The sequence below is a fragment of the Dromiciops gliroides genome, chromosome 1 (genome assembly GCF_019393635.1).
Source record: "Dromiciops gliroides isolate mDroGli1 chromosome 1, mDroGli1.pri, whole genome shotgun sequence".
NCBI classification, from domain to species: domain Eukaryota; kingdom Metazoa; phylum Chordata; class Mammalia; order Microbiotheria; family Microbiotheriidae; genus Dromiciops; species Dromiciops gliroides.
Genome location: NC_057861.1, coordinates 612,464,979 through 612,487,332, shown reverse-complemented (window position 1 = coordinate 612,487,332; position 22,354 = coordinate 612,464,979). Strand labels below are relative to the sequence as shown.

Here is a 22,354-nt window from a genome sequence, read left to right as displayed (position 1 = left end):
GGCCATGGAAGCTCTCAAAAGGGACTCTGAAGAGAAAGTAGGAGAGATAGAACGAAGATGTAGAGAAAGAGAGGAAGGAATGGAAAGAGAAATGAGAGCCATGAGAAAAAAGTCAACAGTTGGAAAAGCCAAATGGAAAAGGAGATTAAAAAACTGTCTGCTGAAAATAATTGCCTAAGAATTAGGAATGAACAAATGGAAGCTAGTGACCTTATGAGAAACCAAGATACAGTAAAGCAAATCCAATTGAATGAAAAAATAGAGGGCAATGTGAAATATCTCCTTGGAAAAACAGCTGACCTAGAAAATAAATCTAGGAGAGATAATTTGAAAATCATTGGACTACCTGAAAACCATGACCAAAACAAGAGCTTAGACACCATCCTCCAAGAGATTATATGGGAAAATTGCCCTGATATTCTAGAAACAGAAACTAAAATAGAAATTGAAAGAATCCACCGATCACCTCCTGAAAGAGATCCCAAAAGGAAAACCTCCAGGAATATTATAGCCAAATTCCAGAACTCCCAGGTCAAGGAGAAAATATTGCAAGTAGCTAGAAAAAAGGAATTTAAATAGTGTGGAGCTCCAATAAGGATAAAGCAAGATCTAGCAGCTTCTACATTAAAGGACCGGAGGGCATGGTATATGATATTCCAGAGGGCAAAGGAACTGGGACTACAGCCAAAAATCACGTACCCAGCAAAACTAAGCATCATCTTTCAGAGGCAAACATGGAACTTCAAGGAGAAAGAAGACTTTCAGGCATTTGTTATGAAAAGACCTGAACTGAATAGAAAATTTGACTTTCAAATACAAGACCCTGGAGAAGTATAAAAAGATAAACAGGAAAAAGACTTCATGATGGATATTAAAAGATCCAACTATTTATATTCCTACATGGGAAGATAATACTTCAAACTCATAAGAACTATATCAGTAAGGATTTAATAGAGGACACAGGTCTGAACTGAATACGAAGGGATGTTATGTTTTGTTCTGTGTGGGATATCTTATGTCTGGGGCTGGATTTGGGCTTGGGGCCTCCTGGGTCCAGGGCTGGTGTATTGTCCACTGTGCCACCTAACTAACCCATAATGACATCCTTAAAATAGGGTTGAGGTGTAGGAGAAATAGACTGGGGGAGGGGGAAGGGGAGAGATGGTCTGGGGAGAGGTTGTTCACATGAAGGAAACAAGAAAAAAGCTTATGGAGGGGAGGGGAAGGAATTGGGGAGTGAGTGAACCTTAATATCATCAGAATTGACTCAAAGAAGGACTAACATAAATACTCAAGTGGGTATAGTAATATATTTTGCCCTGAGGGAGGGGAGGGAGATAAGGGGGGGGGAGGAAGAGGGGAAGGAGGGAAGGGCAGATTCCGGGAGAGAGTAGTAAAAAGCAAAATACTTTCAAGGAAGGTGAAGATGTTCTGCATAACGGCACAAGTATGAAATATTGAATTGCTTGATTTCATAGGGAGGGTTGAGGAGAGAGGGAGGAAGAAAATTTGGAACATAGAATTAGCTCAAAGACCTTAAACTCATCAGAGTTGGCTCATGGAGGGAATAACATTCACACCCAGTTGGGAGGAGTAATCTATTTAACCTTATAGGAAAGTATGAGGGGAAGAGGATAAGGAAGGAAGGGTGAAAAAAAAGGGAGTGCAGAGTAGGGGAGGGGACAGTCAGAAGTAAAATACTTTTGAGGAGGAATAGTTTAAAAGAAGATAGAAAATAGAGTAAATATCATGGGAAGGGAATAGGATGGAGGGAAATAGTTATGATGACTTTGCTGGGCTAATATGAAGAAAATTTTTTGTCAAGTTTAAGGTACTTTATTTAGGTTATGATGAACAGGATACTATTAGAAAAACCTGGAAAGACCTACATGAACTGAAGCAGAGTGAAATGCACTGTATACAAAATAACAGCAATAGTGTAAAATGATCTGCTGGGAAGCATGTGGTTATTTTCAGCAAGGCAATGGTCCAATATAACCCTGAAGGACTTATGAAAATGGCAACCCATCTACAGAGAAAGAAGTGATAGTATCTGAAAATAGATGGAAACACATTTTTTTTTTCTTTTCTTTTTTTTTTCTTTTTTGGTGAGGCAATTGGGGTTGGGTGGCTTGCCCGGGGTCATGCGGCTGGTGGGTGTTGGGTGTCTGGGGCCGGATTTGGGCTCAGGTGCTCCTGGTTCCAGGGCTGGTGCTCTGTCCGCTGTGCTACCTAGCTGCCCCTGGAAACACATTTAAAAAAAAATTTTTTTTTCTCTTTGACAATTCCTCAGTCTGAAGTTTTGGGAGTTTTTTGACTCTTTTTTTCTCACAACCTAGCTAATGTGGGAATGTTTTCCATGACTACTCATGTATAATTTATTTTGAAATGCTTGAGTTCTAGTGGGTGGGGGGTGGGAATGGAGGAGGAAGAGAAGTTGGAACAATTTTTTTTTTAAATTGATGTTAAAATTTGTTTTTACATATATTTTGGAAAACAAAATTCTATTAAAAAAAAAGCTTGTAGATTTAAGAAGTTATATGTCCTTTGCCTCACTCATATATATGACCACTTAATGTACCCATACATTGTACATAATGTATTATATGTTAATGTACAAATATTTAGCACATGTCCTAAGATTTCTCACTTTTGAAATTAATAATGTGTTTGTAATCTTTGCTTCAAGAATTGGAGGTACTTTAAATTTCTGTCTCTCTTCCTAGGTTGAACTTTTCCATAAAGATATTGAATATTTTGAAGAAGGATTTAAGACAGACTCATTAACAGATATAACACAAGTTAGCCTTTATGAATATTTTCATATTTCTCCTATCAAGGTATGTCAAAATTCATTATGTTCAGGTTGTTATTAATAACAAATTAAAAGCCATCATTTCAGTGCAAATCTATATAGTTGGGTGAAAATATTTTTGTGGGTATAATAATTTTAAATTATACTCTTTATTCAATAATATATTAGAAAGCTTGAGGTAAATCATAGAATCTCTGTATTGGGAGTGACCTCAGAGGTTGTCTAGTCCAGCATGTTCCTGAACAAGAGTCTCTTCCTTTAATAATTATTAAGGGGTCATCCAGCTTTTGAATGAAGACCTCTAGTGAACGAAGTGCCTTCCAGTGCAGCTGATTCCTCTTTTACGTGGATTAAGTATTCAGACATTTTTCCTTAAATCAAGGCATGGGTTGCTTTTATACAGCTTCCAATGATTATTTCATTTTCTGACTTCTGGGGTTTAGTAGGACACGTCTAAACCTTCTTTAACACCACAGCCCCATTGAAAACAGCTATTTATTATGTGGCCCATAAGTTTTCCTTTATCTAGATAATGTAGCCTCTTTTTTTTTTTTTTTAATTTCTTACATGGTACCATCTCAAGGCTATTCACCATCCTGGTTGCCCTTCTCTAGATTCTGGCCAATTTATTCTTAAATGCCTTCCTCTTTCCTAAAATATGTTACCTAGAATTGAATAGAATATTAGATGTGGTCTGAGCTAAGCTATTGCTTTCCTAGTCTTTGACATTACAGGGGTTGCATGTCATACTGATGACTCATATTGAGCTTATAGTCCATTGGAAGATCAAAATCTTTTTTTCATATGTCTAAACATATCTAATGGATATTGTACTTATAAAGTTGATCTTTTCAGCCCAAGTATATGATTTTTTTATACTTTAAAAATTTCATTTTATTAAATGCATTCTAGTCTGTAAAGAGCTCCTTGGAGTCTAACTTTGTCATTCATGTCAGCTATACTTCCCAATTTTGTGTTTTCTGAAAATTTAATAAGCATCTAATTAATTACTCAGTTTTCCTATTTTCAAAATTATTTTTTCAGAAAGTAAATGGGCAATGCTTTGTTTACATTTATAGTCCTCAGTTATATATCATTTTCTTGGTTTTTTAAATATTGCTAAGTATTCAGAAAGATATAATTGTGTATTTGTAATATTTGAGATTATATTTAGGATTGTAGTTTTAGATTAAACATAATTAGTAAACTCAAGAATAATAAACTGACATGACTATAACAAATTTTAGTTCAGTGTTTTAAGATTTCTGTGTTTATAAAGGTCTCTGTTGAAGCAGCCAGGGTGGAACATGGAAAGATTTCTGGACTTAAATAAAGAATTTTGAAAACTTATCATTACCATAACATCTAAAAGCCTGTTTGAAAAACTTGATCATGTAGTTGTTAACCAAGTTTCCTAATATAAACACATTTTTAGTCATCTAAGACTTATCTAGTTCTATAACATTTACTTTTTCTTCAGTTTTGTTATCATTAATCTCAACAAATAACATTTATCCAAAATTAAAATCTTTCTTTTATAATGTTTTATAATATAATTTACATACCATATAATTATATACTGTATAATAAAATATATGCTTATAATTATATGATATATGTGATAATATAATCTTAATATTTTATAATCTTATAAGGCTAAAGTATTTATTTCTGTTTATATAAGTTTTATTTTCTCAAATTCTCATTGAATTTAATAGGATGAACTTTTCTTGTACATCCATTCCAAAGTGAATGGGAATTTTTATATTTGAAATCCTTAATAATTACTTATCATGTTAAACATAGAAAAATTTGAGCGCTTTGTGTATGTTATTTACAAATGATGTTTAAAATGCTATTTCAGCATAAAGGCATGTAGAAATATCTTTTGAGTTGCAACTGGAAAAGCATTTTTCTACTTATGTATTTCTTTCTCTTTAGTTGCACTTGAGTGTTTCACTGAGTTCGGGTAGAGATGATGCTAAAGATACAACACATGGAGGACTGATTCCAGTTCATTCAATAAACCTTTTGCTGAAGAGTATTGGTGCTACTCTTACAGATGTGCAAGATGTAGTATTTAAGTATGTGAATCTACAGATTTATAGATTTATAGTAGACCAATAACTTTATTGGTAAATTCTGTCTTCATGAACAAATCAGTAACTGAAGGAGGCTTGGGCTGAGACCTATTGTGGAGGAGACAATGAGGCTGGTGATTTTACACAGCCCTGCCTCACTTAATTCCAATTCCCTGCAAGTTATGACACAACCTCCCTGATGTCATAGTCCTCTTGAAGAACGAATGACAAACAACAACTGAAGAAACTCTCTTTTCCCTTAAAATGACTGCAGTTTAATATCAAATATATGGCCAACTTGCGTGTTAAAATGCATATTTATGCACATATGTGTACAGATATACATACCTTTGATATAGATAAGTAAACAGCTTAATGAGGAGAAATATGGACTGTGCAAGTTGAAGCAAAGTATGAGCCTAGTACCTTCTTAACCTTCTGAAAGGTTTTTTTTGAAGGATCTGTGTGCTCTGCCATAGTTTATGAAAGATGGGAGACATGTGGCTTAGTGATTTAGGAAACAAAGCCTATTCCAAATAGTAGCTAAGGAAGAGTGAATTTTGCACGTTGTGAGTACATTAATGCAAATGAAATGTCAGAAGCAGGAGAAATATGGCTGGATTAAAGTAATGAAGTAAATGCCTTTTTTTTTTTTTTTTTTGCATTTTGAAGGATGCAGTCAAAGGTATGAACTCTGATTATATGTGTGTGAAGTGACAGTAGTCATGACATTTGACTAAGGGAAACATGAAATTTTGTAGAGACTATGAATGATATGCCCTTTGGTAGCATTTAGGAAATCTTAATGAGAAGTAATTATAGTTAATGTAAAAGATGACAGGAATTAGATGTATGGTAAAAGATAGAAAAAAATCTTGTTTGTAGAAAGATTAGAAAAAGTGGTAGCAGAGAAGATATGTAAGTAAAATAGGAGGATTTTTTATTAAAATGGGAAGAAGTGTACATGAACCAAACTTGAAAGAGAAAAAGTGACAGAAAAATTATATGAATGACGTGAATGTTGAAATTACAGCTTTTGAGTCTTACATTTTTTTTCTTTTTAAATTTTAGGTTGGCGTTTTTCGAACTTAACTATCAGTTCCATACAACACCCCAACTACAGTCTGAAGTCATAAGACATTACTCAAAACAGGTTCATCTGAAATTGTATTATAAAGGAGAAGGAAAGGGTTCAGTCTAGTAATATCATAGACTTAATAATGAAAAAGTTACCATTTTACTTAAATGCATGTACATATACATATATAGACATACAATAAACATTTATTAGGTGTGCACTGTACATCAGGCACTGTGCTAATCACTGAGGATACAAAAAGAGGAAAAATGACAGTCCCTTCCCTCAAGGATCTCACACATATGCACATACAATAACCTACTTTTTTGTTTAGAAAGACAGTAAGCATTTTTCAGTAATTATCCAGAAAAGCAAATGACATGTAAATAGACATTTTAAATTGCTTTGAATTTTAAATTGGCTTGAAATAGTCCATGTTACAATTTTTTATTTCAGAAATAATTGCATTTCATGACATTTTGTAGTACTTAGCATAATATGAGAATTTCTTAAAAGCTAAAGGTAATGGCACAGAAGAGGAAAATATTGGGTAATAGAGGCAGATATTAACTGAATAAAAAGCTTGAGCGATTTGTGTATTTTTTAACTAATATATTTTACTTGTTTCCTTTATTTAGGCCATTAAGCAAATGTATGTTCTTATTCTTGGACTTGAAGTTTTAGGAAATCCATTTGGCTTAATTAGAGAATTTTCTGAAGGAGTAGAAGCATTTTTCTATGAACCATATCATGTGAGTTAGTCATATTTCTTTTGTAATATTATGCTAATTATTCATATCAGCCTTGCCTTCCTCGTTAGAGGGAGGTTGTTTTTTAGGTTATGGATTAGATCAGAAAGCTGCTATGGTATCTTTAAACTGAAATTCTGTGATTCTGTGATTCATTCATTTCTTTTCACAAAATCACAAAGCTTTTATGGCTTTTCACTCTGTTTTTGTCAGTCTGTATTGGAAGGCCACTGCCTATTTAGCTTCAATTGTCTCTGATGGTTGTGTACTGTTTACTTTTTCTTTCTCTTTTGTACCCTATAACACTACAAAACAGTTTGAAATGTGTTTAATGAGGTCCCCCCATAAGACTACTTGACATCCCTTCAAGTTCTGTGGAATTGTTTATTTTAGGGTTAGGATAATATATGCAGAAATACACATTTTGAAGAAAGGATTTGAAAATGAAATATCTTGAATTTTGATGACTATAATATCTTGAGTAATTTATGTGTTGATCTTCTGCTTTGAAATATATGTATTATCCTTTTTCAAATTTCTCCATATTTGAAGTTAAAATATTAACATAGGAGTTATTTCAAAATATTCAGTGTTTTTGTGCTTTTTCAAATCAAGTCAAATTTGTCTGACTAACGATTCTTTTAAATTATTTCACTTTATACCTATTTGAGACAATTTTCTTTTTTTCTTTCTTTCTTTTCTTTTCTTTTTTCTTTTTTTTTTTGGTGGGGCAATGGGGGTTAAGTGACTTGCTCAGGGTCACACAGCTAGTAAGTGTTGAGTGTCTGAGGCCGGATTTGAACTCAGGTACTCCTGAATCCAGGGCTGGTGCTTTATCCACTGCGCCACCTAGCTGCCCCTTGAGACAGTTTTCTACAAGAATAGTTGGATGATCACGATCTCTTTTCCATTATTATATATTTATTTTTCATATATATTTTAGTATGGTACTTGCTTTCCAGTAGAAAGATTATTTGTTAAATGCTATTGATTATGGTGCTAGTAGATATGCCATCCAATTTTACTTTCTCTTAAATCCCTATATTCATTGTCTTGTCTCTGTTGTATCCACTAATTTGTTTTTTATTTGTTTCTTCGTACTTAAAAGTAAATAACACAACCTAGTTTCTGTGGCCATGACCAGGATTTTCTTTCTTGTTTACAGTATGTTGCTAGCCTTCTTCATAAACTACCTTTTAGTTTTCATGTCTATTTTTTTAAACTATAGTACAGACTCAATATGATTAACAGAGTGGTGTGAAAGTCAAAAAAGCCAGTTTGGTCTTGGGTTCTGAGAATATTTGTATGTATGCATATGTGTATCTTTGTCCACATCTGCATTTTATAAGGGTGGTGAGTTCCTGGTAAGAAATTTCTTACTCCCAATGCCTTCTACACTTGTCCTGAAGCTTACAGTCAGAGAGTTACCTTAGACATGGAGAGGAAATCACTTGACCTAGATTTAGTAGCTCATCAGTGACAGAAGTAGAATTTGAACCCAAATTATTCTGCTTTTGAGCCCAGCTCTTTCCAGTGCACCGCACTGATTCCAGGGGATAGGATAGTTTTGGCCTGTTATGCCACATCTGGAATATTCAGTCCTACGCACCATATTTTTAGGAAGGACAAGTATTAGATTTGTTGTCATAGTTCCCAGAGAGCAAAAATAGAAACACTGGGTTGAATTTTCAAAGAGATACATTTAGGATTGATGTCAGGAAAGAATTACCCAACAATTAGAGCTGTCTAAAAGTGTAATGATGGGCCTTTCCCATCTCATTGGAGGAGCTAGGTGACCACTTGTCCAACATTTTTTAGTGGGAAGATTATTTTTAGGTTATAGTATCAGAAAGCTGCTATATCCCTTCCAACTGAAATTCTGTGTTCATTCTTTTTATTTTCACAGAATCGTAGAAGGCTTTGTGGCCTTTCACTCTGTTTTATCAGTCTGTATTGGGAGAGGGGCAGGTCATTGCCCATTTAACTTTGTCTCTGATAGTTGTACACTAGGCATATCTTCTCATGCCTTTTTGAATCCATTCATTGAGCTCATGTACAGTTTATAAATTATGTAGGCCACAGCATGCTTTACATTGTGTTAGAAGCATTGTGTAGTCCCAAATGAATTTCATTTGTGATTTCAACTGTTAATAGAACTTCTAATCACAAATTTTATTTTTTCTTTAAGGGAGCTATCCAGGGTCCTGAAGAATTTATAGAGGGTATGGCATTAGGACTTAAAGCGCTAGTTGGAGGAGCTGTTGGTAAGCACTTATCATTATGATATTGAGGAGGATTAGTTGTAGTACTATGTGCTAGAATAACATTATATTATTTTACTTAATATACTCTAATTTCTTTTAGGTGGACTGGCAGGTGCTGCCTCTAAAATAACTAATGCTATGGCTAAAGGTGTAGCAGCCATGACTATGGATGAAGATTACCAGCAGAAGAGAAGAGAAGCCATGAATAAACAACCTGCGGGTCTTAGAGAAGGCATCACACGTGGAGGAAAAGGCTTAGTTTCTGTAAGAAAAACTTCTGAGGAAGTTCTTGCTTCTTCATTCTTCATATTCTATTGTTAATAAGGAAAATATACCCATGAACCTCAGATGCCATAGGATTATTTTAAAACCTGAAGAGCAGTAGGGGTTGATACATACATACTTATATATGTATGCAAATATAGTGCTTTAATATCCTCAAAGGCAAGATGCAATAGACTCATTCTATGAGATTTAAGCAAAATAACCATATAGGGTAATTATTGTCTATAGAATGAAGAAAGCTAGATTTTTTTTCTTGAAATTCATAATTAGAGTTTTGTATTTGAAGACACCTATACAAAAATATTGTAAATTTTTCATTTTTTTCATCTAGGGTTTTGTAAGTGGTATAACGGGAATAGTGACTAAGCCAATCAAAGGTAAATACAACTCCTTAAATCATGTATTAATTATGCATTGTCATGCATAATTAGCAAAATTTCTGTTAAGATAATTTTCATCCTATTCATCTTAAATTATGTTACTTTTTTCTAGGAGCCCAAAAAGAAGGAGCAGCAGGGTTCTTTAAAGGTGTTGGGAAAGGATTAGTTGGAGCAGTGGCAAGGCCAACAGGAGGAATTATAGATATGGCTAGTAGCACCTTTCAGGGAATTAAAAGGTAAATTCTATTGAACATAAGATAGAATGAAATACATATTATCAGCTAGAAATTGCATAAACCAATCATTTGGATCATGGCAGTGAACCATCTACTAGTTCTAACTCTATAACCATAGCTTTATTTGACATGATACAAGTTGCTTAACTTCTCTTAATTCCATTTTGCTTGTCTGTAAAGTGAAGACAGTTGAACAAAGTGCTGTCTAAGATATTTTGGTGCTTGAAAATTATGTGATGATAATACTCTGTGTATATAGCAACTGAGAGTTCACAACAAACTTTTGTACATATTATCTTAGCATGTAACAGTTTGGTACGGTAAGTTGTACAAATATTAATTTCCTCCATTTTATAGGTTACTACTGTACTTCAGTGTACCAGTGATCTCACTGAAGCTTAAACATTTCTACTTCATTGTACATTATTTCTCTCCTTTTCCTGCGTGGTGTTTGTCCACATTTTTTGCATTGATCCTCCATAGACATTTTACCATAGTAACCAGTACATTGAATAGAATGTCTGAAGAATCAGTGAGTCCTCTAGGTCTTTTAACAAGTCTTAGGTATCAGCATAGCACCTAGGCAGTTGATCCCTTACTTTTTGTATAAAATTGATGCTTATAATTGATGATAGTATATTTCTTTTATGTCTTTTTTATTTAATTTTCAAAAATTTAAATTAATAAGCATTTATTTTCTTTCTCACTTGCCCCTCACTGAAAAAAAAATCTTTTATAACAAGTATGCATAATCATGTCAAACAGATTCCAACAGTGTCCGCATTCAAAAATCTAAATTTCATCCTGCACCTTGAGGTGATAGATGCAAGGTACAGAATGAGACATTTATTTTTGGACATGGCCATTGTTGGAATTTTTGTTCGAAAGTAAGGGAATTAGCCTGCTTCATTATCAGTCCCCTTAAATCATAATTGATCCTTGCATTGATGAGGGTTCTGAAATTTTTCCAAGTTGTCATTTCTGTCGTCGCAACAATAGTCCATTTACATTTAGATGCCATAATTTGTTCAGCCATTCCTCACTGATGGGCTGCTTTGTTTCCAGTGATTTGCCACTACAAAAAGAGATAGTATAAATATTTTTGTATATATGGTTTCTTTTCCTTTATTCTCTTTGCTGTATAAACTGGGTAGTGATGTCACAGGATTGAAAAATATGCAGTTTGGTGATTTTTTGGACATGGTTCAAAATTGCTTCCCAGAATGGCTAAACCAATTCACAGTTCCACCAACAGTGCATTAATAAGTATATTTTCTTGTAGCCTCTCCAGCATTTGCCCTTTTACTTTTTTGTCAGTTTTCCAATCTGATAGTTGTGAAGTAGAACTTCAATGTTACTGTAATGTTAAATTCTCTTATTAATTTAAAATATTTTTACACAGTCATCAATAATTTGTATTTCTTCCTTTAAAAACTGCTGATCCAAAAAGAAAAAAAAATGGGTTCTGCATACCCTGACCCTTCCCCAAGATATTGGCTCTTCCCACCTCCCACCATGGCTGTTTAATTTATAAAATAAATTCTATTCACATCTTAAAAAAAATTTTTTTTAAATAAGAAAAAAAACTGCCTATCCATATCCTGTGACCATTTATTAACTGGGAAATAGCTCTTGTTATTTTTAACTTTCTATATTTTAAAAACAAGTTTCTTGATATCTTTTATTTTTACTTAACCTAAAATTGCTCCTACATCCCAGTCTATCACCCTCCCATATAACTAAGATTTTTTTTAAGGAAAGAAAAAGAGAACGGAGAACAATACAGCAAAATTGATCAATACACTCAAAAAATCTAAATATATATATGCAGTTACACACCTGTGACCACTTCTGGAAAGGAGAAAACACATATCTGCTCATATTTCTTCTTTGAGGTCATGATTGTTCTTTATAATTTTGTAACATTATTTTTGATTGTTTAATAGTTATTATTCTTTCCCTATACATTGTTGTAGTCATGTATATTATTTCCTGGCTCTGGTTCCTTAACTTTGCATCAATTCATATAAATCTGTGCTTCTGTGTAACAACATAGCTGGCATTTACATAGTGCTTTAAGGTGTAAAGCTTTATATATACTAACTTATTTGATAATATGTGATACTTCTTTTTTTCAAGTAATTATGACCACTCTTCATTCTTTTATTTATTTCTGGACCCAAGAGTCCTATTTTCTATATGTAATGCCAGCTAGATAGAGAGATTAATTTATCAGGCTACCATTCCAATAGTATGTCAAAATCACATTGTCAGTCAGCAAACATTAAGTGCTCACTTTGTTCCAGGTAATATGCTAAGCCTGGGAATACAAAGAAAAGTAAAAATAGAATCAGCTCTCAAAGAATTCATCTTTTTTATGGGGAAGGCAGCATGTAAATCATAAGGTTAATACAGGATCTATACCCAGTAGATAGATTTGGAGTAAGATGACCTTGGTTCAGATCCTAACCTGCTACCAAATACTACCCCTGTGTCCTTTGGGAAGCTGCTTAATCTGAGTTTATTAATTTCCTTAACTCCATCTCAGTAAGAAAGTTGGATTAGATGACCTTTGAGATCCATTTCATATCTTGAATTTATGATTGTGTTGAATCTGCAATCTTCCTCCTTCAACTTTTGTCAGTGCCGGTTAAGTTATATTGTAATCTTGGCTTCCATGTCTGTCTGCTTGGCAAGGAGAGCAGATGATTCTTGACTAAAGAAATTTATGAGTTCCTTTGACCCTCACATTCTGGAGATTGTAATGTGAGGTAATTTTTTCCCAAGAAATGATGATAACACTATTTGTATTTACTTTTGCTCATTTTCTATTCTTCAGCTTTAACAAATTGTTTAAATAAATTTTGTCAGATCTATATAATTGCACATGCTGTTTTCTTATATTCCTTGATTCTTATAATCTGCTATTGGTCTAATCTCTAGACTAGTCTCTGTTTGGTTTTAACAAAGACCATTAATTCTGAAGTGACTGCCATGTCTTTCCCAAGTTAATTCCTTGTCTCTTAAGATAATCAGTTTCATTTTTTGTAGTGTTCAGTCCTTGTCCTGTATAGAGCCCTTTGTCTTCTTAAAGAAAATATTCCTGATTGTAGATATAAGACTTAGATATAGCCTCTAAGCCTTTTGTTTCTTTCATTTCTTAATTTTCAGCTATGCTTTGCCATTCTCATACTGATTTTTACACTAAATTCTTTGAGTGTAAAAGTATGTGTTGACTTGGTTTTGCACATTTTGTCTTGTTTTTCCTTAAGCTTCTTTACTTTTTTCTATTCTATGAGACACCTCATTCATGAGCTGCAGTTATCTGGAGCTTTTGTTTTGCTTATGAGTACTAGCAGGTGAAATAACCAAATGTCCCATGTAGTTATATTTCTTATTACCTTTGGGTTTATGATGATATCTTCTTTATTCACTCATCTAGAAAGAATATGTGAAAATCTTTTCTTTTCACTACAACTGTTTTGCCTTGTTTCATTTATAGCAAGAATACTAATACTGATGTAGTTTATTTCTCCAATAGTATATCAACATGCTCATCATTGGACAAACATTTCACATTTAGAACACTTAAAGCTAAATTAAAGTTTCTTGGTCGTGTAGAAACTAAATTTTTATCACCATCTTTCTAGACACAGAAAGGTGCTACACAGGACTAAGGGAGGGGTGTGCGTGTGTATGTTTGAATGAGTTGCCAAAGCTTGTTTATATTAAGGATGAGCAGATCCATATATCAACAGGACCTCAGGTAGAATACATAGTCTATTGGAACAATACTCTTTCTAATTGAAGTAGAAGTTTTGTTAATAGTTTTATATATCAGCAGAATATTCATAATTTAGAACAATGAAAATTCCTTCCCTAACTTCTACTGGTGAAATCCAAGATTTGTTTGTGAAATTGTCGATAAGAATCATCTATTTGAACAAGGAAAGGGAAAGGATTACTGTATTAGACAGCAGACATTGTTGAGAATTCTATTGTTCAGTCGTTTTCGGTCATGTCTGACCCTTCATGACACCATTTGAAGTTTTCTTGGTAAAGATATTGGAATAGTTTGCCATTTCCATCAGTTCATTTTACAGGTGAGGAAGCTGAAGCAAACAAGGTTAAGTCACTTGCCCACAGGTCACAAGTAGTAAGTGTTTGAGGCCAGATTGTAATTCAGGAAGATGAGCCTTCCTGACTTCAGACACAGCACTCTATACACTCTGCAGCCTAGCTGCCTCGTTGATAATTCTAAACAGTCAAAATTCTGCTAGTAGAATAGTTATTAACTTATTTTTAATTCTTTCCCATGATTTGTCTTTGAGCAGTTTAGGCAACTAGGAAAGCAATAATACATAATATGGTCACGTAGCTAGAAAAAAGGATCATCTAGTACCTATTTATTATAATAAATTTTTTTTTGTTACATAATGTTACTTCCATATTATTTTTCCCTAGAGCTACTGAGAGTTCGGATGAAGTAGAGAGTCTTCGTCCCCCAAGATTCTTTAACGAAGATGGTGTTATTAGACCTTACAGATTGCGGGATGGAACCGGAAATCAGATGTTACAGGTAAAATCAGTATCTTATGAAAGTTAAAATAAATTTGTTTTTGAGGTTTAATTTTTTTAAAGAGTATAAAGGAGGTAATTTAACATAATTTACATGTGAGCCTTTTAAGGGTTTTTTAAAGCACAAATTGCTTAATCCTCTTATTTATAACTTTCTGATTTATAACTTTAATTTGAAAGTACATTTATTCACTGTAAAGTTTTTTCTTTTTTACAGGTATCAAAAAGTTTGATATGAAAACAGTTAATGCATGACTTTGCAAGTGAAAGCCTACAATAGATTTTTATATCAACATAGCCATAAAACTTTGCAAACTACGTACAACAATTGCAATGTTTTAATAAAGTGAAAAGCCTTATTAATGGTAACTACATATATATAGGGATTGTTAGCAGGTCTAAATGTTTTGTAGGGTCTTATCTTAATTTTGCACCATACACATTTTCAACCATGGTTTTATGTAAAGTCCAATAAGATCAGTTGAAACCCACTTTGCCTTGTTTACCTTGTGAATCTAATTATTTTAACATTTGCACTGTGCCATTTTGAAGTGTTTCATTAGTGTCACAAATATGATGATTGTCCTGGGTTCAGGAAAGGGCAGTCAGAACTGTTTATATACCAGAGTTTTTCAGGGTTCTTATGCTTTCCAGACAGTCATTTGAGCCATAGTAAAACGTTTATATAGCTTAATTGCTTTTCTTTCCCATAGAGCATTCTATTTTCAAAAGTTTTTTCAGGTTTTAATTACTAGGTATTTCAAGTCAAAACAAACTTTCTTCTTATAAAAGTAGTTCTTCTGGGATTATCGACACCACTGAGTTAGTATACCTTATCCAGAAAGATAGTTAAAGAAGTAGAAAGGTTTTTTGGTTGTTGTTTTTTTTAAGTGAACTGGAAGTTCTCCACTCCTTAATTGGCTTTTTAAAGTTTTTTTCACCCAGTATAATTTAAAGCATTTTACATGATTTAAAGTGATTTAAATCCTCAGTGAGAAATTAAGGAGAGGTTTTCTTTGTAGATATAAATATTTACTACACTATATAACCTTTATTATAAAACACATTGGTGGTTCTAATATGCTAGAGTAATGCTGACATGTTACAATAACACTGTGCTTAAAGTAATTATGAGTAAACTAAACAAGTCAGAGTTTTAATTTAACTACCACTTATTCAGTAAAGCATGTATCTGATAGCCTTCATTACAGAATCCTTGTGAATGATGAAAACTGTGATAGCATAACATGAGGCCAGATCTTTTTTGGCAGTGCAGCTTTTCATTTAGAAATGCCATACTCCATGTAATATAGTGTCTTTCTAAAACTTTAAAACAATTTTGGAATCATACTTGCACCCATTAGTCAAAAGTGATTTCTAAAGGGCATTATAGGATAAGTTATATTATGAAAAATGCTATGTGGTGAAGGTGAGAATCACTTACTCTAGTACTTAAAAACTATTACCTAACCATTTCCCTTCTTGTTCATGTTAATCTAGCATTTCACACATATTCAGTTTTAATTATAATAGTTTAAATTCAACTTTTAAAGTATATGAAATATTTAGAAGTATTATACTACATAATCTGTACATACTATGTACTATAAATATTCTAGTTGGAGGCACAAAGATGTTAAGAAAAGTGTAAGTGTAAGGCCATAGCCTTGTTACTAGCTGTAAAAACAAAACAGAAACCAGGGGATTGTGCAGATTCTTCTGCTGCTACCCTGTTTTCAAGGACATATGGAATTGTTTCTATCTTCAGATAATGGTTATTTTTGGAAGCTTTAAACTTTGAAGAACCGAAGGACATGTTTTTATATAAATCTTTATAAACTCATGTATTTTTGGTATGCCAATATTAAGTATACCAAAAGTAATAGGTGTTTAACTAATGACAATGCTTATGACCCAGATAAGTGTCATCTGTTGCTGTGTTTAAGGATATTAAGCACAGTATGAGGTAGAATGACCTACATTTCCACAAATATTTTTTGATATTTTTGATTAGCCCAGTCTTTTAATCATATATTTAAAATATGGTGGCTTTTGAAAAAATTGTGCCATATTTTCTTAACATTGTGTAAAAATTCTTATAATTATATTCATAATCATAATTTGGAAGAGAAGTTTGTTTCTGACAGTCAGGATTAAAAATCTGATTCAGAGTTGATGCATGTTCCTTATAAATAGTACCCTTAGAAAGTGATTCATAGTTTCAGGGAGTTTTACCTCAAAATTTTCTCTTCATTTTCTATCTATCCATGCTGCTGTGAACTACATAAGATATATGTATATATGTATGCATATACATATACACACATATATATATATATTTATATATATGTAGTACTTATGATGAAAGTAATATATATATATAAAATGTCTCTTTTTAGTGTGTACATTTCCAACTAGACAATAACATTGTTATCTTCCCAGATGGTCTTGATCGGAGATTGTGGTCAGTTAAATTTAGCCAACCAGAATAATATAATGATGGCATTAAATTGCTTTTCACAAAGTACCACAAAACATTTTTTCCTACATTAAAATAATCCAGACACTTGGTTTTCTCTGTTGTAAAGCTATACAATTAACAAAATTCATTTTAATGTAAAAATACAACCTTAGTAACAGCTAAAAAGAATGCTTTAATAGTATTCTGAATCCTAAAACATTTCATAATTGTGCATGTTTTTAAACAACTTGCCATATTAAACTAACCTTCTTGCTTCTTTTTTTTTTTTTCCCTTTACCATGCTTACAGAAATTTTATGCCTACAGGGAGTGGATTATGACTCTCGATAGTAGTAGTAGTGATGATGAAGATTAGTCAGATTTGTATTATTTAAACGCATGCATATTTATTATTTTGAGTTGAATGTCTTCATTCACATACTCTTGTGTGGCTGCTTTTGTAACTTCCATAGTTCATTAGTTAGGGTATTAAATTATTTTCCCCTTTCACTATATTTTTACAGAACTTTGGAAAGAAATATAATTATACTATATAAACAGAGAAATAGGAATGATTTTATGTCTAAAGTCAGTCATATTATATACATATATATATCATTTGTGCCCACAATATTGTGTAGTATTGTAATGACAAGTGCCTTTTTCAGATTTGCCTGTAAATTGTATTTTTGTTATTATTTTCATATTTGTAAGTTTTTCTTTATAGTATCTTTTTATTTTAAGTCACCTCCTTATTTGTTAAACAGAATTAATTTTATTATATGGATGCTTTCCATGTAACCTTTCTGGACTTTAATGTATTACCAATGTATTAAAGAAAAAAAAACAGAGAGAAAAACAGCTTATCGGTTTTTTATATTTACTTTCTATTTCAGAACTACCTTGTCAGTTTCCTTTCAGTAACAATAAACTTGTGTAATTTGAAAGAATATGAATCTGTTTTTCTGTTCCATCATTCATAGTACATGGAAGGAACATTATATATTTGATAAAAACCATTGTGATTTGTCCTAGAAAGGTTAAATAATATAAACATTTGTCCTCTCAAAAGGGAGTAAAAAGAACCATTTTGCTAACATGTTCGCTTTCTCCTTAGTTCCATCAGTTATTTTAACATTTGATTTTACAGAATTTGGGGCAGCAATGTAATAGTTTCTGTTCCTTTGTAAAAATGTGTAAAGAATTTTAGTGAGTTAATAATGACTGTTTTCTTACATTGTTTCATTTTATGTCTTACTTTATATATCCTTCCACAGTATCTCTTTGAAGTATTCATTTTATCCATAAACTGTTATTAATTGGCTCAAGTAGTCAAGACATTTTCTAATATATATTATTATGTTTATATCTTGTCTGCTCTTGAAGGGAAATGCCTAACTCTGCCTTGAAATAGTTGGAAAAGTCAGCAAGTAAAGCTGTATTTCTTTTAGAGCACCACAAGTTTGCATTTTACATATTTTCACTGAGTTGATTTTATGCCCTGGTCATCTTCCCTTAGAAATGTGACATCGCAAAGAGTTTGCAAAGAATAAATGCTGGCAAAATGTGGTAGTTGATGCCTCTTGACTACTGTATTTTTTAGTGGATCAAAATGATCTTCACCTTCATTAATAGTAAAACATATTGTTTCATCATTACCCTTGCTGTAAAAAACTACAAAAATGTATCCTATAGTTTGGTTTCCTCATTAAACTGGCAGCTAGCTCAGGCTATGGATATTCTGATTTTCTTCTAGTTCTGAAGTCTGTGTTATTATTCTTCCATAGATCATTAGTCTTTGAAGTGACCATTTTGGTTTTAAAACTTCAGGATTTATAAATATTGGGTGCAGAAAAATGTAAGCATGGAAACAAAGCACTACATGAAGATGTTCATTCCATTATGTTCACTTAGATGGCATAAAAACTAATGTCTCTATCAAGGAATATAGAGAAATTAAATGCCTCTATACTTGTTCTTTTCAAGCAATCAGAGCATATAGATGATAGTAGCAACCTTTGTGTGCCTACCCCTGCTATCATTGTTTCTTAAGATCATACCACCAGTTCCCTATTCCACATCATTCCCTTCAACCATCCCTTCCAAAAATTCATAATTTTACTAGATGCCAGAAGTTACATGGCTAACTAATTTTCTGCATGTATGTACCTGTGAAGAGAAAAATTGGAAAGGAAAATTTTTCTTACCATCAGCTGTATAGAGTACAGATAATGACTTAGTGATAATACTGAATTGCTTGTGTCAAAGATATTTCATATTTTGTTAAATAGTTCTGTTGTAGGGGAGGAAAAGAGGGATGGTTTTATTTTAAAAATAACAAAGCATTAGCCATGTATTTTTGCAGTGTATTAACAGGAAAAGGATCCAGATAATCTAGAAGTTAATTTGATCTTGTTCATTTGAGTAATGATACCTTATTTTTGTATAGCACTAAAATGTCAACAAAATGCTTTCCTCATATAATAAAATCATGCCGTACAAACTTTATGCACATTTTCAAAAGGAAAAAATTGTGGCTCAGAGAGGTTAAATGATTTTTTTGCATTGTAAATAAATGCTGGGTCTAGGATATAAACCCAAGTCTCTTAATGGAAAGAGCCCTAAATCTAGGGCTGTTTCCATGTTTCCTGTAATACAGGACATTCCATTCACATAGGAAAATCCCTCTAGAAATGGGTTTGAGGGGGAAAAAAGGAAAGAAATAGGTTTGAGGGGGCAGCTAGGAGGTGCAGTGGATAGAGCACCGGCCTTGGATTCAGGAGGACCTGAGTTCAAATGTGGTCTCAGACACTTGACACTTATTAGCTGTGTGGCCCTGGGCAAGTCACTTAACCCTCATTGCCCTACAAAAAAATTTAAAAAAAAAAAAGAAGAAATGGGTTTGAAGCAGTTATTCTAAGAATGTTAAAAAAAAAAAGTCTACAGGTATTTTTAAAAGACTTTTATTTTTGCCATATTTTATAGAAATTTTTCCCATTAATTTATACTCACTTTTTAGGTCCTACTTTCCCTTTGCAGTGATTTACCAATGAAATAGTCTCTTCATAACTCCCTGTGACTAAAGGTCTCCATTTCATATGGTTTATATATATAATAGTGCGTCTCTGTGTGTGTGTGTCTGTGTGTGTGTCTGTGTGTGCGCGCGCATACATATATAATTGTAGCTATATAAATTTTTATGTTAAAGACGTGTTTATTTTTAAAAGATTTAATATTTTTAGGATTTGAGATTTTAGATACCATACCTGGTGTTTAAGGGTTATATCACTTAAAGAAAATATTTTTCTTTTTTTTTCAATCATTTTGCATTTAGGTTCAATTCCATTATATTAATAGCATGAGCCCCTGCTTATTGTGAGGTTGTTTATTAGGGGCAATTGAAGCAATGTAATTTTCCAAATTAAAGAATGTGAACAGAATAGAAATCTAAATTGAGAACTAGGGCACACAATGGAATTATTGTATAAAAGTAGACCTAGGTAAGAAATCTTTTCATGCCATGTAACTTTATTTAAATATTGAATTTCTGGATGGTGCTTAGCTTTGTAGAAAAGCAAATGAGTGTACATGCATCTCTCCTTTGTATAAGGAAAATTTTCTTTCTGTGTTTGAGGTTTTTTCCAATTGAGAGATCAGAACTTGGAAAAGAAAGTAGGTGGAAAGCTTTATAACAAAGTAGGAATCTGCCCATTATAATTAAGCAATGTTAGAAGAATATCCATGATACTGTGAGTAATGAAATAAATAATAAATGGTTATTTTAAAACCTACAAGATATAGAGACAAAATTGGACTTGTGAAGTAATGGCAGGATTTTGAGAATGAATTTTTTCTTCAAATCAAAGCAGTTATAAGTAATACAAATTTACCATTGAACTATATACTATTAACTTATTAACATTAACTTAGGCCATTTAGTGTACTTCAGAGTGCTGATTTCAGACATGGGGAAGATTGTGTTATATGAGGAAGTGGTCGTGCATTATTTAGTGTATAGGCAGAAACATTAATTTGTGAATAGGACTTAAAAGTAAAAAAAAAAACAAAACTAAAGACCAAATGTTCAAAATAGTGTACTGAGTTTTATAAGAGCTTGCTTTCCTTAAATCTTCTAGAGGAATCATGTGTTAGAAGTCCTCTTGATAAAAACATCCATATTGGTTCTGTACTTCAATACATTGTCCATCATTGCTTAATTATATTTTAATTTATTTTTCTGTATTGACTCCTAATAATTTGAAAGCCTAAGATTTGAGGAGTGGTATGTTATATTGTAAGATAATACAGTCTATGCTGTCCACTGAAATCAAATAAGGGTTATGAGTAATAAATTACTGGGTAAGAGGTTGTGGTTTCATGTATCTTCATATATATGCTGTCTAGGTAGAAAGAAGTTAGTGTGAAAGAAAATGTAGAATAATACTTTTTAAAAGCTTTCTCATTCTTGTATACAGCATATACATTGGATATGTGTCTATATATGTACACACACACACACACAGAAAGAAACCAAGTACATATAAACACTTTGTTTTAAGGGAATTTATTATTATTACCAAATGTGTCTTTGTCAGAATGGTTGCATGCATTTGTTATTTTGATGTGTATGGATTTAAGAGGTTTTTTAAAATTAAAATGTGCAAATCCACTCATCCCTGGAGTCTAGAGTTCACTTAGGCAGCTTGTGAAGGTGAATATAGTACTTATTTTTCATCAGCCTTGCTATACCAGCAATATAGCCCAAATACCAGTTCTTTAAATCTTTTTTAAAAATCAAATTCTGAGTCACATGACCAGCAAAATGGAGTACTAGACATTTTCTCTCCCAAATAAATGATGTGCCAAAGATGAAAAAAAGAAAAGCGGCAAGACCTGCAATTAAAAGTCACAGATTTAGAAGCTTATGGGACATTATAGGTCTTATGGTTCAAGCTCCTTGTTTTACACATAAGAAACTGAGACCAAAGAAGTGAGGTGTGTGCCCAAGGTCATAGATAGAGTTATTGAATGAGAGTCAGGATTGGAAACTGTCCTTTGGTGAAAAATTCAGTACTCTTTTCACTGTAGCAATCCTATGAGATAATATTTTAAGCCTGATTATAATGCAGCATCTCTAACTTCATCCTCTCCATAACATGGAAAATTATAAGCCTCTACTTATAAGCATAGGAATGCAAAGTTGTTCAAATTGTTGAAAAAATATTTCTGTTAAAATGATCTTACGCTTATTTAGCTATTGGTTATTGAGCAAATAACAATTCAAAACATTAAATATCATTTAAGAGCAATTTAGGAGAAATCCAAATAAAAACATTCTAATTAACCCAATAACAATCTGGTTAAATTGAATTAATTTTACTTAAATAAGTATTTTTCAAATCTATAAGCTCCTATTTTTATCTTGATA

General features: G+C 32.5%; 1 protein-coding gene across 5 annotated transcripts in view; it reads left to right on the top strand.

Annotated features, from left to right (window-relative positions):
• VPS13A (vacuolar protein sorting 13 homolog A) overlaps positions 1–22,354 on the top strand; it is a 244,393-nt gene that overhangs the window by 205,571 nt on the left and 16,468 nt on the right. For 3 of the 5 annotated variants that reach the window (XR_006352770.1, XR_006352771.1, XM_043963495.1), the window contains exons 60-68: positions 2,727–2,840; positions 4,757–4,899; positions 5,968–6,049; positions 6,613–6,726; positions 8,912–8,987; positions 9,088–9,251; positions 9,604–9,649; positions 9,765–9,888; positions 14,353–14,467. Coding sequence is in view for 3 of the 5 variants with exons in the window: in XM_043963495.1 (XP_043819430.1) it covers positions 2,727–2,840; positions 4,757–4,899; positions 5,968–6,049; positions 6,613–6,726; positions 8,912–8,987; positions 9,088–9,251; positions 9,604–9,649; positions 9,765–9,888; positions 14,353–14,467 (978 nt within the window). In the remaining 2 variants the exon portion in view is untranslated. Of the gene's footprint in view, positions 1–2,726; positions 2,841–4,756; positions 4,900–5,967; positions 6,050–6,612; positions 6,727–8,911; positions 8,988–9,087; positions 9,252–9,603; positions 9,650–9,764; positions 9,889–14,352; positions 14,468–14,683; positions 19,701–22,354 lie in introns of those variants that run through there. The other 2 variants (XM_043963513.1, XM_043963521.1) reach the window with 2 other exon arrangements.